The sequence below is a fragment of the Eptatretus burgeri genome, chromosome 5 (assembly GCF_056783735.1).
Source record: "Eptatretus burgeri isolate ZD-2024b chromosome 5, Ebu_testis_v1, whole genome shotgun sequence".
NCBI lineage: Eukaryota > Metazoa > Chordata > Myxini > Myxiniformes > Myxinidae > Eptatretus > Eptatretus burgeri.
In genome coordinates, this window is record NC_140965.1 from 18,356,157 (window position 1) to 18,374,338 (window position 18,182).

Here is an 18,182-nt window from a genome sequence, read left to right on the forward strand (position 1 = left end):
GTAACCATCAGAGCGACCAGACCAATAGTAGGTGTAACCACCCACCATTATCTCGCCGCAATCCGGTCTCCGAACCTCAGAGAGAGCTGCAATCCCGATGTCCAAACGCTTGAGCTCAGATGATAACAGAGACAGGTGATCATCCTCTCTTAGGGATAGGACATTCCAGGCACCCACCTGAAGGGACCGCCTCAGGTTAACCCAAGGAGACCGCCGTCTGGTGGACGACACCTCAGCACCACTCCGACACACTCTCCCGCAATCTAACCCAGGGATGTTACCCCGTGGTTTCCCTCCTATCAAAGATTGGGGGTCCCGAAGGCTTTGCCCCAATCCCGTCATCCGGTGAGCTGCCCTGCGAAGGGAAGCTGCACAGGAGGTACTCCCACGGAGTGGGTTTTCAGATTTTTTTGCGTTTTTGCGTTTTGCGGAATGAAGGGTTTTACGGTGGCCGGAGTGCAAATCCTGCCACCAACCTCCTAATAAGAAGTGACCCAACTGCAGGAGGACGTCCGCAGACACAGTTGGGCACTAGATATGGATGGCTGTTGGCTCACAAGGAGCTCCTCCGCCCTTTGACAGGTTTTGTTTTTAATCCTGCTGGGTGTCCATATCCAAACACCCTCCTCACCAGAAACCTGGTGGGGGAGACGGTTTAGTCGCCGACAACCCGACCATGGAACAGGTTAGTACAGGTTTACATGGTACCTGTAGCAGGTCACAGATCGAACCTGACCTGACAGTCACAGATCGAACCTGACCTGACAATATATATATATATATATATATATATATATATATATATATATATATATTGACGCAATATATATATATATATATATATATATATATATATATATTAGATAAATAGGTAGATATAGATATAGATACACACACACAGTATATGTATATCAGTCAGTGTGCGTGTGTGTGCGTGCGTGCGTGCGTGCGTGCGTGCGTGCGTGCGTGTGTGTCCTCCATAACTCTGAAACCATGAAACCTAGCAGCCTGAAACTTTGCTTACATACTCAACAAAAAAAAACTCCAAGGAAGGGCATGACTAAAAATTGGGTGTTTGGGTTCAGTAAAACACCCCTTTTGAGGATAATTGACAGCCTTATTTAATTATATCCTTTATCAGGTGCATCCTTGGTCACCGCTTTCTATGGGTTCTTCAAGCATATCCTTGATAACTTCACTGGGGTCTGAAGCCGCCATGTTTTTTGGCCCGCTCAACCATGTTTTGACTTGGAACAGGTCAGAAAAATTTCTTAACGATAAAGTTTTTCTTTTCACTTTCCTCACTCATATTATCGAATGCCTGTTCATCAGAGTTACGAATCGCTGGGTATATTTCAATGATTATAAATGCCTGGAGACCCCAGCATCCAAGGCTTTATTTCATTTTTGCACATGCCATAACTTCGAGAATCTCTTAAACTAACCTGAATTACAAAAGGTAAGCTCCAGAATTGAACTTACAAGCAGTTCCGACTCCTAAATAAAGTGTTCATTTGTCCAATTCGGGGATATTCGACATTTTGGGCATCTCCAGAGTTCGGGAGGTGTATGTTTAATATGACGGTTTGGTGATTGCTAATCACGTGCCAAGCGAGCTGTTTCTTATCAACCGTTTCATTGGAGTGCTTAAGCCACTTGGTGAGCACTCTACAATATTTGCACTGTCACTGAATACTGTATGTTGTTTGACTTGAACCAAGCTCAGGACCACTCGCGTGCATTGTTGGCCATGTGCTGTTCTGCGGTGAACCAGGCAGTGGATGGCTCAATGAAATTGTGAAATTTTATTTTCCATGACTTTCCCCTTTTTCTTCTTCCATTCTTCAACCGGTCACTTCGACATTGATAAACATTTTAAAAATAATAAGTGTCGACATCTCACATCAACAAAGTTGCGCGAATGCGTACGGACCCTCGGGTGATGCCTCGCTGGCTGAAAATGTTGTGCAATTTCATTTTTAGACGACATTGCTCCATTTAACTTTTTTATGGGATGTGTTTTCATGATCTACCCATCACTTCAACATTCATACATATATTTTTTTGTTAAAAACCTCCATCGCCCTCGCGATCAGAGTTTTTCTATGTTGGTTCGAGCAGTGAAAAGCGTTGGCCAACATTTTGTGTTGTCTTTGGATTGTCATATCTTTGAATTGCATTTTGTTAATTTTTCGCTTGAATACCATATATAAAGAATAATATTTAAAAGATAAGCCTTTGTGGTTCTCCTTTTTGTTTGCTTTATACGTGCGGAACTTCATATGGAACTTGGAACAGGCCATGTTTGCCATATCGGATTGGAGGCTCCTCACTCGGTGATTTAACAAGCTTTGCGGGGAAACCAACCATTATCTTTTAAATGTGAAAAAACAAATTTAACAGACGCTTTAATGGAGGCATGTGCGCCAGGAACATATGACGTCAAGAATGAATGCTCGGGTAACACATTACCTTGGTATGCTCGCGTACACACCACTTTTGTATGACCAGGATGGAGATACAGACGTACAGGAACAGTAGGTTTTAACTTTAAACCTCAGCAGTGTACAAGCAATCAAGTTTTCCTTTGTCCTCGTGGCTGTTTCTAAAGCAGTTGGTATTCTTAATATGATCAAGGTTTGCTTTAGAAACGTTACGGTGTTTCTCTTTGTGAGTTTCCAAGCTGATAACACCTGATTTCGAGCCGTTTGCTGTATTGGCATTTGTTTTCTAAATTGCAGAGCCAATTTTTTTTCCCATCACACGACGATTGGCAGCTGTTTATAAAGAATAATGTTTACATACATCTTGAAACGTCTATAATGCGATGTTGTTTTCTTTAATCTTTAATTGAAATTCCCCCAAAACAAGGGCTAAAGCTACTCATGGTTTTTGGGTTGTATACAATATGTACTGTAGTTGGTAATCACATTGACGCCAGTAAACAAAAAATTGCCAATATCGGGTGTGTGTGTGTGTGTGTGTGTGTGTGTGTGTGTGTGTGTGTGTGTGTGTGTGTGCGTGTGTGTGTGTGTGTGTGTGTGTGTGTGTGTGTGTGTGTGTGTGTGCGTGTGTGTGTGCGCGCGCACGCGTGTGTGTGTGTGTGCGCGCGCACGCGTGTGTGTGTGTGTGCGCGCGCACGCGTGTGTGTGTGTGTGCGCGCACACGCGTGTGTGTGTGTGTGCGCGCGCACGCGTGTGTGCGCATTATTCATAAAGCATAACATATTATCTCAGCTAACTCTCTAAATGTCTGAGCAGTGTTTGTCTCCAAACAGCTTGGCTCCAGACACATCTGGGTGGTAATTTGTCTCTGGATGTGTCTGGATGGTGTTCATCTCCAGACGTGTCCTGGTGGTGTTTGTCTCCGAACGTATGCGGGTGGTATTTATGTCCGGACGGGAGTTTGTCTCCAGATGTATCCAGGTGGTATTTATGGCCAGACGGGAGCTTGCTTCTGGATGTGTCGAGGTGGTGTTTGTCTCCGGACACATCTGGGCGGTGTTTGGCTCCAGACGCGTCCGGGTGGTGTTTGGCTCTGCACGTGTCCTGGCGGTGTTTGGCTCCCAACACATCCTGGCAGTGTTTGGCTGCAGACATGTCCGGGCGGCATCTGGCTCCGGATGTGTCCGGGGGGTATTTATGTCAGGACGGGAGTTTATCTCTGCACGTGTCCAGACATGAGTTTGTCTCTGGACAGCTTGAGTCCAGATACGTCCAGGCAGTGTCTGTCACCGAACGTGTCCGGGAGGTACTTATGTCCGGATGGGAGTTTGTGTCCAGACGTGTCCAGACAGGAGTTTGTCTCTGAACGAAAGTTTGTCTCTGGATGTGTCCGGATGGGAGTTTGTCTTCTGATGTGTCCAGAGAGCTTGGCTCCAGACGTGTCTGGGCGGTGTTTGTTTCCCAGCCGTATTTATAGTATGACTGGTAGAAAATGGATTTCAGACTATTTCGTTTTCATCTTTACTGTTATTCTATGCAGAATCATTTTGATGAGATGGTATGAATCGTAATTAACGCTCCACCGCACTTCTGCCTTCCCTTCCTCTCACCTCACACTGTCTTCCCTTCCTCACCCTCCTTGTTCCCCCACCCCTCCTCACTCCCACATCCCTCGTCGTTCCCCCTCCCTCCTCTCTCCTTTCCCCTCCACCCCTTCACTCTCCCCCCTCTCTCTCCCCCCTCTCTCTCCCCCACCCCTCTCTCTTCCCCTTCCCCCCCCCCCTTAGTACTCCCATCAGTGAAGTGACAGGTGGTATTTGCGAGTTAAGAATATGTACAAAAAGTTAATACAGCTTGTCGTGATGGGTCAAATTAGAAGTAGTGCTCATACGGAATCTGGAACCCAGACTAACAGGACAAAAGGAACAGTAGAGAGGGGGATGGCACACAACCCTTAGATGCAGAAGTGGGTCATATTGACCCGACATTGTTTCGCCATAACTTTGTTATAAAAACGTTTTTTTTTAACATGACCTTTCAGATACGTATGCTTCAAATATGGATGAATGTGTCCACCCCCTGTGGATGAAAGGTCGGTGTAAGGTCAGCATTCGTATGCTTCAAATAAAGGGTGATATTTATAACTGTGTGTTTTTTGTTTTTTCGTCTTTCAGGATGGAAGCTATATCACACTAACTGTGTACCTTTGCATGCCAGCTTGGGTCTCTTCATATTAGCAGGAATGATTTGCATTCCTGCTTATATCGAGTTATCAATGATTCATGTCCTAATTTGCTGTCCACCTTGGGTCGATTGTGTTCGAGTTTATATTGTACTAGCTCGTGTACCCTGATTTTCATACCATCATGCGTCTATTGTGACGAGTAAGCAATGATTCATACCCCAATTTGCTTTCCATCTTGGGTCTACTGTATAACAGTAATCCATTATTCACATCCATTCGAGCTTGGGTCAGGATAAATATGTGTTGCCAAGTGCGAGTTTGTTACTCGTCAGCATTCGAGCTTTGGTGAGTACAGATACATGTGATGTGATATGTGTATGTTTGTAACTTTGCACATGGTGGCGAAATCGACGTTGCAGTTATATCAGCTGTATGGATCCATCTATTCACCTTTAATCGAAGCATATATGAAAGGTCATGCAGAAAAATGTTTTCTTCGAGTGAAACAAACAATTATTCTTATCCCGGGTCAATATGTCCCACTCTGTGAATTCTTACAAATTTTTTTTTAAAGAATACAACAATAGAGATAATTACATTCTGTCATTAGTTTTGCAACAATAACACCTGACAAATTCCAGGTCCATGTATTGTAACCCACTTCTATATTTTCGTCTGTTTTTAACTTCTGCATCTAAGGGTTTGACAGCTGAGTTGAAGGAGAAAATGGAGGGAGACTTGGTCAAAACAATGGGTGCTCATACGGAATCTGGAAGGGACAATATATTAAAGTCGGCTGTCTAGGGACAATATATTAAAGTAGGCTGTCTAGGGACACTATATTAAAGTAGGCTGTCTCAGGACACTATATTAAAGTAGGCTGTCTCGGGACACTATATTAAAGTAGGCTGTCTAGGGACAATATATTAAAGTAGGCTGTCTCGGGACAATATATTAAAGTAGGGTGTCTCGAGACACGATATTAAAGTATGCTGTCTCGGGACAATATATTAAAGTAGGCTGTCTAGGGACAATATATTACAGTAGGCTGTCTAGGGACAATATATTAAAGTAGGCTGTCTAGGGACAATATATCAAAGTAGGCTGTCTTGGGACAATATATTAAAGTAGGCTGTCTAGTTACAATATATTAAAGTAGGCTGCCAAGGGACAATATATTAAAGTAGGCTGTCTAGGGCCAATATATTAAAGTATGCTGTCTCGGGACAATATATTAAAGCAGACTGTCTAGGGACAATATATCAAAGTAGGCTGTCGAGGGACAATATATTAAAGTAGGCTGCCAAGGGACACTATAATAAAGTAGGCTGTCTAGGGACAATATATTAAAGTAGGCTGTCTCGGGACAATATATTAAAGTAGGGTGTCTTGAGACACGATATTAAAGTAGGCTGTCTTGGGACAATATATTAAAGTAGGCTGTCTCGGGACAATATATTAAAGTAGGCTGTCTAGGGACAATTTATTAAAGTAGGCTGTCTAGGGACAATATATTAAAGTAGGCTGTCTAGGGACAATATATTAAAGTAGGCTGTCTAGGGACAATATGTTAAAGTAGGCTGTCTAGGGACAATATATTAAAGTAGGCTGTCTCGGGACAATATATTAAAGTAGGGTGTCTCGAGACACGATATTAAAGTAGGCTGTCTTGGGACAATATATTAAAGTAGGCTGTCTCGGGACAATATATTAAAGTAGGCTGTCTAGGGACAATATATTAAAGTAGGCTGTCTAGGGACAATATATTAAAGTAGGCTGTCTAGGGACACTATATTAAAGTAGGCTGCCTTGGGACAATATATTAAAGTCGGCTGTCTTGGGACACTATATTAAAGTAGGCTGTCCCGGGACACTATATTAAAGTAGGCTGTCTCGCGACACTATATTAAAGTAGGCTGTCTCGGGACAATATATTAAAATATAGTGTGTCGAGGGACACTATATTAAAGTAGGCTCTCTTGGGACAATGTATTAAAGTAGGCTGTCTTGGGACACTATATTAAAGTAGGCTGTCCCGGGACACTATATTAAAGTAGGCTGTCTCACGACACTATATTAAAGTAGGCTGTCTCGGGACAATATATTAAAATATAGTGTGTCGAGGGACACTATATTAAAGTAGGCTCTCTTGGGACAATATATTAAAGTAGGCTGTCTGGAGACGCCATATTGGAGTTGGCTGTCTCGGGACACTATATTAAAGTAGGCTGTCTAGGGACACTATATTAAAGTAGGCTGCCTTGGGACAATATATTAAAGTCGGCTGTCTCGGGACACTATATTAAAGTAGGCTGTCGATGGACACTATATTAAAGTAGGCTTCCTCGGGACTCTATATTAAAGTAGGAGGGACATATATTAAAGTAGGCTGCCTAGGGACACTATATTAAAGTAGACTGCCTAGGGACACTATATTAAAGTAGGCTGTCTAGGGACAATATATTAAAGTAGGCTGTCTCGGGACACTATATTAAAGTAGGCTGCCTTGGGACAATATATTAAAGTCGGCTGTCTCGGGACACTATATTAAAGTAGGCTGTCTCGGGACACTATATTAAAGTAGGCTGTCTCGGGACAATATATTAGAATATAGTGTGCCGCGGGACACTATATTAAAGTAGGCTCTCTTGGGACAATATATTAAAGTAGGCTGTCTGGGGACGCTATATTGGAGTAGGCTGTCTCGGGACACTATATTAAAGTTGGCTCTCTAGGGACACTATGTTAAAGTAGGCTGCCTTGGGACAATATATTAAAGTAGGCTGTCTCAGGACACTATATTAAAGTAGGCTGTCGATGGACACTATATTAAAGTAGGCTGCCTCGGGACACTATATTAAAGTAGGAGGGACATATATTAAAGTAGGCTGCCTAGGGACACTATATTAAAGTAGGCCGCCTAGGGACACTATATTAAAGTAGGCTGTCTCGGGACAATATATTAAAGTTTGCTGTCTCGGGACACTATATTAAAGTAGGCTGCCAAGGGACAATATATTAAAGTAGGCTGTCTAGAGCCAATATATTAAAGTATGCTGTCTCGGGACAATATATTAAAGCAGACTGTCTAGGGACAATATATCAAAGTAGGCTGTCGAGGGACAATATATTAAAGTAGGCTGCCAAGGGACACTATAATAAAGTAGGCTGTCTAGGGACAATATATTAAAGTAGGCTGTCTCGGGACAATATATTAAAGTAGGGTGTCTTGAGACACGATATTAAAGTAGGCTGTCTTGGGACAATATATTAAAGTAGGCTGTCTCGGGACAATATATTAAAGTAGGCTGTCTAGGAACAATATATTAAAGTAGGCTGTCTAGGGACAATATATTAAAGTAGGCTGTCTAGGGACAATATATTAAAGTAGGCTGTCTCGGGACAATATATTAAAGTAGGCTGTCTAGGGACAATATATTAAAGTAGGCTGTCTCGGGACAATATATTAAAGTAGGGTGTCTCGAGACACGATATTAAAGTAGGCTGTCTTGGGACAATATATTAAAGTAGGCTGTCTCGGGACAATATATTAAAGTAGGCTGTCTAGGGACAATATATTAAAGTAGGCTGTCTAGGGACAATATATTAAAGTAGGCTGCCTTGGGACAATATATTAAAGTCGGCTGTCTTGGGACACTATATTAAAGTAGGCTGTCCCGAGACACTATATTAAAGTAGGCTGTCTCGCGACACTATATTAAAGTAGGCTGTCTCGGGACAATATATTAAAATATAGTGTGTCGAGGGACACTATATTAAAGTAGGCTCTCTTGGGACAATATATTAAAGTAGGCTGTCTTGGGACACTATATTAAAGTAGGCTGTCCCGGGACACTATATTAAAGTAGGCTGTCTCGCGACACTATATTAAAGTAGGCTGTCTCGGGACAATATATTAAAATATAGTGTGTCGAGGGACACTATATTAAAGTAGGCTCTCTTGGGACAATATATTAAAGTAGGCTGTCTGGAGACGCCATATTGGAGTTGGCTGTCTCGGGACACTATATTAAAGTAGGCTGTCTAGGGACACTATATTAAAGTAGGCTGCCTTGGGACAATATATTAAAGTCGGCTGTCTCGGGACACTATATTAAAGTAGGCTGTCGATGGACACTATATTAAAGTAGGCTTCCTCGGGACACTATATTAAAGTAGGAGGGACACTATATTAAAGTAGACTGCCTAGGGACACTATATTAAAGTAGGCTGTCTAGGGACAATATATTAAAGTAGGCTGTCTCGGGACACTATATTAAAGTAGGCTGCCTTGGGACAATATATTAAAGTCGGCTGTCTCGGGACACTATATTAAAGTAGGCTGTCTCGGGACACTATATTAAAGTAGGCTGTCTCGGGACAATATATTAGAATATAGTGTGTCGAGGGACACTATATTAAAGTAGGCTCTCTTGGGACAATATATTAAAGTAGGCTGTCTGGGGACGCTATATTGGAGTAGGCTGTCTCGGGACACTATATTAAAGTTGGCTCTCTAGGGACACTATGTTAAAGTAGGCTGCCTTGGGACAATATATTAAAGTAGGCTGTCTCGGGACACTATATTAAAGTAGGCTGTCGATGGACACTATATTAAAGTAGGCTGCCTCGGGACACTATATTAAAGTAGGAGGGACATATATTAAAGTAGGCTGCCTAGGGACACTATATTAAAGTCGGCCGCCTAGGGACACTATATTAAAGTAGGCTGTCTCGGGACAATATATTAAAGTTTGCTGTCTCGGGACACTATATTAAAGTAGGCTGTCTCGCAACAATATATTAAAGTAGGCTGTCTTGGGACACTATATTAAAGTAGGCTCTCTAGGGACAATATATTAAAGTAGGCTGCCTTGCGACAATATATTAAAATCGGCTGTCTCGGGACACTATATTAAAGTAGGCTGTCTCAGGACACTATATTAAAGTAGGCTGTCTAGGGACACTATATTAAAGTAGGCTGTCTCGGGACAATATATTAAAATATAGGTGTCGAGGGACACGAAATTAAAGTAGGCTGTCTCGGGACAATATATTAAAGTAGGCTGTCTGGGGAAACTATATTAAACTAGGAAGGACATATATTAAAGTATGCTGCCGAGGGACACTATATTAAAGTAGGCTGCCTCGGAACACAATATTAAAGTAGGCTGTCTGGGGACACTATATTAAAGTATGCTGTCTCGGGACAATATTTGAAAGTAGGCTGTCCCGGGACACTAAATTAAAGTAGGCTGTCTCAGGACACTATATTAAAGTAGGCTGTCTAGGGACACTTTATTAAAGTAGGCTGTCTTGGGACAATATATTAAAGCAGGCTGTCTGGGGACACTATATTAAAGTAGGCTGTCTCGGGACAATATATTAAAATATAGTGTATCGAGGGACACTATATTAAAGTAGGCTGTCTAGGGACATTATATTAAAGTAGGCTGTCTCGGGACAATATATAAAAGTAGGCTGTCTTGGGACAATATATTAAAGTAGGCTGTCTCAGGACAATATATTAAGTAGGCTGTTTGGGGAAACTATATTAAAGTAGGATGGACATATATTAAAGTATGCTGCCGAGGGACACAATATTAAAGTAGGCTGTCTGGGGACACTAAATTAAAGTAGGCTGTCTCAGGACACTATATTAAAGTAGGCTGTCTACGGACACTATATTAAAGTAGGCTGTCTTGGGACAATATATTAAAGCAGGCTGTCTGGGGACACTATATTAAAGTAGGCTGTCTTGGGACAATATATTAAAGTAGGCTATCTTGGGACAATATATTAAAGCAGGCTGTCTGGGGACACTATATTAAAGTATGTTGTCTGGGGACAATATATTAAAGTAGGCTGTCTCGGGACACTATATTAAAGTAGGCTGTCTTGGGACACTATATTAAAGTATGTTGTCTGGGGACAATATATTAAAGTAGGTTGTCTCGGGACACTATATTAAAGTAGGCTGTCTCGGGACACGATATTAAAGTAGGCTGTCTTGGGACAGTATATTAAAGTAGGCTGTCTAGGGACAATATATTAAAGTAGGCTGTCTCGGGACACTATATTAAAGTAGGCTGTCTGGGGACACTATATTAAAGTAGGCTGACTTGGGACAATATATTAAAGTGGGCTGTCTCGGGACACTATATTAAAGTAGGCTGTCTTGGGACAATATATTAAAGTAGGCTGTCTAGGTACACTATATATAAGTAGGCTGTCTCGGGACAATATATTAAATAGCCTGTCTGGGGACACTATATTAAAGTATAGTGTGTCGAGGGACACTATATTAAAGTAGGTTGGCTTGGGACACTATATTAAAGTAGGCTGTCTGGGGACACTATGGTAAAGTTGGCTGTCTGGGGACACTTTCTTAAAGAATAGTGTGTCGAGGGACACTATATTAAAGTAGGCTGCCAAGGGACACTATATTAAAGTATAGTGTGTCGAGGGACACTATATTAAATTAGGTTGTCTAGGGACACTGTATTAAAGTAGGCTGTCTGGGGACACTATATTAAAGTAGGCTGTCTGGGGACACTATCGTAAAGTAGGCTGTCTGGGGACACTTTATTTAAGTATAGTGTGTCGAGGGACACTATATTAAAGTAGACTGCCAAGGGACACTATATTAGAGTAGGCTCTCGATGGACACTATATTAAAGTAGGCTGTCTCGGGACACTATATTAAAGTAGGCTGTCTCGGGACAATATATTAGAATATAGTGTGTCGAGGGACACTATATTAAAGTAGGCTCTCTTGGGACAATATATTAAAGTAGGCTGTCTGGGGACGCTATATTGGAGTAGGCTGTCTCGGGACACTATATTAAAGTTGGCTCTCTAGGGACACTATGTTAAAGTAGGCTGCCTTGGGACAATATATTAAAGTAGGCTGTCTCGGGACACTATATTAAAGTAGGCTGTCGATGGACACTATATTAAAGTAGGCTGCCTCGGGACACTATATTAAAGTAGGAGGGACATATATTAAAGTAGGCTGCCTAGGGACACTATATTAAAGTCGGCCGCCTAGGGACACTATATTAAAGTAGGCTGTCTCGGGACAATATATTAAAGTTTGCTGTCTCGGGACACTATATTAAAGTAGGCTGTCTCGCAACAATATATTAAAGTAGGCTGTCTTGGGACACTATATTAAAGTAGGCTCTCTAGGGACAATATATTAAAGTAGGCTGCCTTGCGACAATATATTAAAATCGGCTGTCTCGGGACACTATATTAAAGTAGGCTGTCTCAGGACACTATATTAAAGTAGGCTGTCTAGGGACACTATATTAAAGTAGGCTGTCTCGGGACAATATATTAAAATATAGGTGTCGAGGGACACGAAATTAAAGTAGGCTGTCTCGGGACAATATATTAAAGTAGGCTGTCTGGGGAAACTATATTAAACTAGGAAGGACATATATTAAAGTATGCTGCCGAGGGACACTATATTAAAGTAGGCTGCCTCGGAACACAATATTAAAGTAGGCTGTCTGGGGACACTATATTAAAGTATGCTGTCTCGGGACAATATTTGAAAGTAGGCTGTCCCGGGACACTAAATTAAAGTAGGCTGTCTCAGGACACTATATTAAAGTAGGCTGTCTAGGGACACTTTATTAAAGTAGGCTGTCTTGGGACAATATATTAAAGCAGGCTGTCTGGGGACACTATATTAAAGTAGGCTGTCTCGGGACAATATATTAAAATATAGTGTATCGAGGGACACTATATTAAAGTAGGCTGTCTAGGGACATTATATTAAAGTAGGCTGTCTCGGGACAATATATAAAAGTAGGCTGTCTTGGGACAATATATTAAAGTAGGCTGTCTCAGGACAATATATTAAGTAGGCTGTTTGGGGAAACTATATTAAAGTAGGATGGACATATATTAAAGTATGCTGCCGAGGGACACAATATTAAAGTAGGCTGTCTGGGGACACTAAATTAAAGTAGGCTGTCTCAGGACACTATATTAAAGTAGGCTGTCTACGGACACTATATTAAAGTAGGCTGTCTTGGGACAATATATTAAAGCAGGCTGTCTGGGGACACTATATTAAAGTAGGCTGTCTTGGGACAATATATTAAAGTAGGCTATCTTGGGACAATATATTAAAGCAGGCTGTCTGGGGACACTATATTAAAGTATGTTGTCTGGGGACAATATATTAAAGTAGGCTGTCTCGGGACACTATATTAAAGTAGGCTGTCTTGGGACACTATATTAAAGTATGTTGTCTGGGGACAATATATTAAAGTAGGTTGTCTCGGGACACTATATTAAAGTAGGCTGTCTCGGGACACGATATTAAAGTAGGCTGTCTTGGGACAGTATATTAAAGTAGGCTGTCTAGGGACAATATATTAAAGTAGGCTGTCTCGGGACACTATATTAAAGTAGGCTGTCTGGGGACACTATATTAAAGTAGGCTGACTTGGGACAATATATTAAAGTGGGCTGTCTCGGGACACTATATTAAAGTAGGCTGTCTTGGGACAATATATTAAAGTAGGCTGTCTAGGTACACTATATATAAGTAGGCTGTCTCGGGACAATATATTAAATAGCCTGTCTGGGGACACTATATTAAAGTATAGTGTGTCGAGGGACACTATATTAAAGTAGGTTGGCTTGGGACACTATATTAAAGTAGGCTGTCTGGGGACACTATGGTAAAGTTGGCTGTCTGGGGACACTTTCTTAAAGAATAGTGTGTCGAGGGACACTATATTAAAGTAGGCTGCCAAGGGACACTATATTAAAGTATAGTGTGTCGAGGGACACTATATTAAATTAGGTTGTCTAGGGACACTGTATTAAAGTAGGCTGTCTGGGGACACTATATTAAAGTAGGCTGTCTGGGGACACTATCGTAAAGTAGGCTGTCTGGGGACACTTTATTTAAGTATAGTGTGTCGAGGGACACTATATTAAAGTAGACTGCCAAGGGACACTATATTAGAGTAGGCTCTCGATGGACACTCTATTAAAGTAGGCTGTCGATGGACACTATATTAAAGTAGGCTGCCTCGGGACACTATATTAAAGTAGGCTGTCTGGGGAAACTATATTAAAGTATGCTGTCTCGGGACAATATATTAAAGTAGGCTGTCTCGGGACAATATATTAAAGTAGGCTGTCTCGGGACACTATATAAAAGTATGCTGTCTTGGGACAATATATTAAAGTAGGCTGTCTCGGGACAATATATTAAATTAGGCTGTCTCGCGACAATATATTAAAGTCGGCTGTCTCGGGACACTATATTAAAGTAGGCTGTCTCGGGACAATATATTCAAGTAGTCTGTCTCGGGAGGAATGAGAGGTCGGGTAGGACGCATGGAGTGGACAAGATGCATACAGAAGGAAACTCTCAGGAAGGAAAAACTGGAAATGTGGAAGGGGGAAGGCTCTGGGTGGGGATTAATGGTGGTAGAAAAGATCATGGTTTTGGATTGGAGATGAGCTGAGATGGTGAGTGAACAGCTGTCTTGAAAACCTGGAGGGAAGAATGAGTTTAAAGAAGATGTGGAAGTTGATTCCACAGGTGGGGGAAAAAAAGGAATGAAAGAGTGGAGGTGAGCAGTGATTCTGGATTTAAGTAGTTTTACCAGAAGGGGGTTGATGGTGGACTGTGTGTGCTCTGCAGAAACCTGGGGGGGGGGGGAGAAAGAGCAGAGGGTGCAAGACCAGAAATGAGGCGGTAGAAGACGGAGAGACCACCGACCTGTCTGCAAAGGGAAAGTGATCGGCCCATGGACTCGGCTTCATCGTGGGAGTCTTGACTTAGTAAACAAAAAATAAAGCTGGCCTATCAGTTCTTACTGATCCTTACATCCCCTATAGAAGGATCATTATTTCAGGGATTTGAACAGCAAACCCCGTGGAGCCTTTAAAAAGTAAAAACATGCATGCATGTCTAACAAGATGGTCAACTCAAGGTGGTATCAGACTGAGTTACAGATTGCCGTAACAATGACGGACTTCATGAGATGCTCTCTATAAGCAACAACTACAGCACAAGCAAGCCACTTGTCGCTGGCTGAATGCTTCCCCAGAAACAAAGAGCTCATTGTAAATTTACGCACTCTGCCATTGTCCTTCATGCATGGATGGGCAGACTCTTTTAGTCTTTTATGAGCCTTACTGTTCATAAAAAAAAGTGCATGTTATTCCCATCGCATGCTGACACACCAAAATGTTCAAATGTGTATCATTCAGGGGCACGTAAGGAGAAACAAACAACAATGGGACTTGATCCCAGGTTGCATTCAAGGATAGGTTTGCGCTCTGCCTGATGGAACCAAATCTAAGTCACCTTGACCACCTGTCGACCAAATCACATAACATTCCTTTCTTTTTTTTTGGCATCTTTCATCATGCTCCACAAGATAGCACACAACATTCTTCCTCATCCACACGAGGATGTCGCAAGCGCACACCCACTCACAATTGGCAATAACAATAACAATTTGAGGGCGGTTTAAACGGTATCTGTTGGGGGAGGGCATGTGGGAGAAGTTGGGTAAAAACTTTCACCGAACTTATCGGAGCAAAAGTACATGACAACAAAACCGTTTGTTGTTTACAGCAAATGCACAAGAATATTTGCAGTACCTCGCATTTACTCTTCACTCACACTGATTGTGCAAACCCGCTCTTATGGTTTTCTGTATAAAGAGAAACGTGTAGAAGGTAAACGGTCTTTATAATTACCTCTGCCACTGAAGGTGAAGGAGGTTATGTTTTCTCCCCTTTCTGTTGGGTCGCCGAAATAGGTGACCCTTATTGTCAGTAATTCTGTCTGTTTGTTTGGATGTTTGTTCGTTTGTCATCAGCATAATTGGTAGTAAACGTGGGCGGATTTTGACCAAATTCCGGTGGTAGGTACATCTTATGAACTAGTGCTTTGGAAATTGTGATGGTTGCTAGGGACGCTTTGGTACCCTAGCAACAACCGAAAAACCTTCAAAATCGGTACCGTTCATGCGAAATCAATTCCGAAAGCCATTATCCCACGTAGGATTGTGAAATTTGACACGAATGATCTACAGGTGATGCTATAATCAAATATATTCCGGTTTTTTGTGATATATGGAATACTTTACCTCCTGCTCGGTGACCCATCGCCACCTACCGGCTTGTCTGTTTGTTTGTTTGTCTGTGTACAGGATATCTAAAAAAAGTTGTGGACGGATCCGGATGAAATTTTGTGGATCAGTTTGGTGTGTGACAAGGACGACCTGATTAGATTTTGGTGAAGATCTGGATTCGGATCCAGCTACTAGAGTTTTTTTTTTTTTAAGTGATTCTTCTCCATTGAGGGGGAGGGGGGACACTAACAAGTACCACTCAATCCATGGTTGAGTCAATCCACTCAAGCCAAAAAATGATATAGTACTGTATCGCATGATATTTCAAAAATGTATCGGGCCCGATATGTTCTCGTGGATCAGGCATTACACGGCGTCGATATGCGCTCTACCGAGTGCCCTTCTAGTTTGAACTTGTAATTATATTAAGTACCAGCAGGGTTACCCGGCATTGCCCAGGTATGGTGGGGGGGAGTGGGGGGGAGGTTACTAAGAAGTGGGAGAAGCAGGAGAACCGGCAGGGTGAGGGAACTGTGTAGGGGGCAGGAGAGCCAGTACACCAGTGGGTAAAGGGGTATTAAAGGTCTTCAAGGGCCTAAAGTGTCTTTGAGGTCTTAAGGGTCTTACAGGTCATTGGGGTGTTAAGGGTTTTTGATGTATTAATGGACCTTTGGGGGTATTCAGGGTTCTAAAGTGTCTTAATTGTGTTTAGGGAATTCAATGGTCTTAAGGGTCTTTGAGGTTATATCTTCCAAGCATGTAGAAAGTCTTCTCTCAAGCATGTATTAAAAAAACAAAGGAAGGTCTTACAGTTCATCGGAGTTTTTAATGGTTTAGGTTGTGGATGAAAATACACTTAGGACAACCCCCGGGTCAGACTTGGTCTGTGTGCCAAATTTGGTGGTTGGTGGCGCAGCCGTCTTTGCAAAAAACGCGAACAGACAGACAGACAGACATCCGATGAATCTTATTGATTAGATTAACTTATTAGATATATTCATCTTCAAGGGACGGGCATGGTGCGGCGATTGCGAATAGGAACGTACCGTACTCCACTTACCGGAGCAGGTAGCTTTGGCTCAGCGCAACACGAAGACGGTGAACGTTTTTAAGATCTTACAAGATCTTAGGGTCTTGATTTGAAGCCCCTGTCGTGCCTTTGAAATAGCAACAGGTGTATTGGCTCAGCATGTCTCCCTTCTTGTGTCGGCAAAATGAGTACCAGCTTACTGGTAACAGGGGCACTGCATCAGCAGCACAGCCGTGCTTCAAGAATCATGATGCAACCAGGAGTTATAGGTTGCAGATGAAACCAACAACAACAACAACAACAACCCTATCATCTGCCCAAGGTCATTCATCCTCCATGGGCTTGGAAGTCAGCCAACTCGTTGTTCCTCTTCTGAAAAACCACAATTATTCCCAAGTTCTTGCATGGTTGGGGGGGGGGGAGGGGGGTGAAGTTTGGCTCAAGTCTTTCACGAACCGGCTGGCCAGGCCTGACGTTCGACTCAGGTGAGGGGAGGAATTTGTAATTTGTTGAGGGTGCCGGGGATAGCTCCCCTACTCTTCGCGGAGGACAACGTGGGATCTTCGACGTTACTTGTTAGCTCAAGATTTAACAGTTGTTAATAATTGTTATAATACAGCACTTATGATTAAAAGTAAACATTAATTATTATTTTTTAACAATTACATTGTTGAACCTGATGTCCTACCTTGACGTTTGCAAACCAGGGCCGTTTGTTCTTGTGAAAAGTTTCTTTCTTCATGTTGGTTGAAGTTTCCATCGTTCTCCGAAAATATCTAAAATGTATCCAACAGTGAGGGAGGAGGAGGGGTGAGGTTAAAAGAGGTGAGGGGTTGGGGGAGAGGAGGTTAAGGGGTTTAACCTCACTTTCTCTCTTCCAATATTCTATTTAAATAAAGAAAATCCAGATAATGTAAACCTGATGTAGTAACGAGGTGAATCCGAGTGAATGAGGCACGTACCCTCCTCGTGAGCCTCGGAGTTTTCAGCGCGTTAATCCTCGTGCCTCCTCGATCCCGATCCGTGCACCTAATGGACCCTCGGGTCGTGCGTGTGGCTCCGATATCGTGGAGGACTTCGACCCATCAAGCGATCATTAATCATCTACGGCCTCTTTGTTGACCCCTCGTGCTGGAGATCCGCCCTCGTGGACCGTGACCTCACGGTTACACTCACTGCTGGCCCTGAGTGCCCAACACGGACTCACGCTCAGACAAAGGTCGTTCAGGACAACACCCTGGAAGTGCGACTGCTTGGACGGAGACTTGCGGTGAATTTGACTGACGGACGACGGTCAAATCCACATCATGCTGAAGATCGACTACCGATCTCATGGGTCTTTTACCATGGTCGCAATGTTGGGGACAAAGATATGACGTGGAACACCAGCACGGAATCAA

The 18,182-nt window shown here is 42.4% G+C and overlaps 1 protein-coding gene across 2 annotated transcripts in view; it reads right to left on the reverse strand.

Moving 5' to 3' along the window:
- LOC147025946 (solute carrier organic anion transporter family member 1C1-like) overlaps window positions 1-17,877 on the reverse strand; it is a 110,073-nt gene extending 92,196 nt beyond the window's left edge. The window contains exons 1-2 of one of the 2 annotated variants that reach the window (XM_085880877.1): window positions 17,745-17,877; window positions 17,471-17,558 (exon numbers count right to left, since the gene is read on the reverse strand). In XM_085880877.1, coding sequence (XP_085737003.1) covers window positions 17,471-17,542 — 72 coding nt within the window. In that variant the 5' untranslated portion in view covers window positions 17,543-17,558; window positions 17,745-17,877. Of the gene's footprint in view, window positions 1-17,470; window positions 17,559-17,701 lie in introns of both variants that reach the window. The other variant, XM_085880879.1, reaches the window with a different exon arrangement.
- Between the last annotated feature and the right edge of the window lie 305 nt (window positions 17,878-18,182).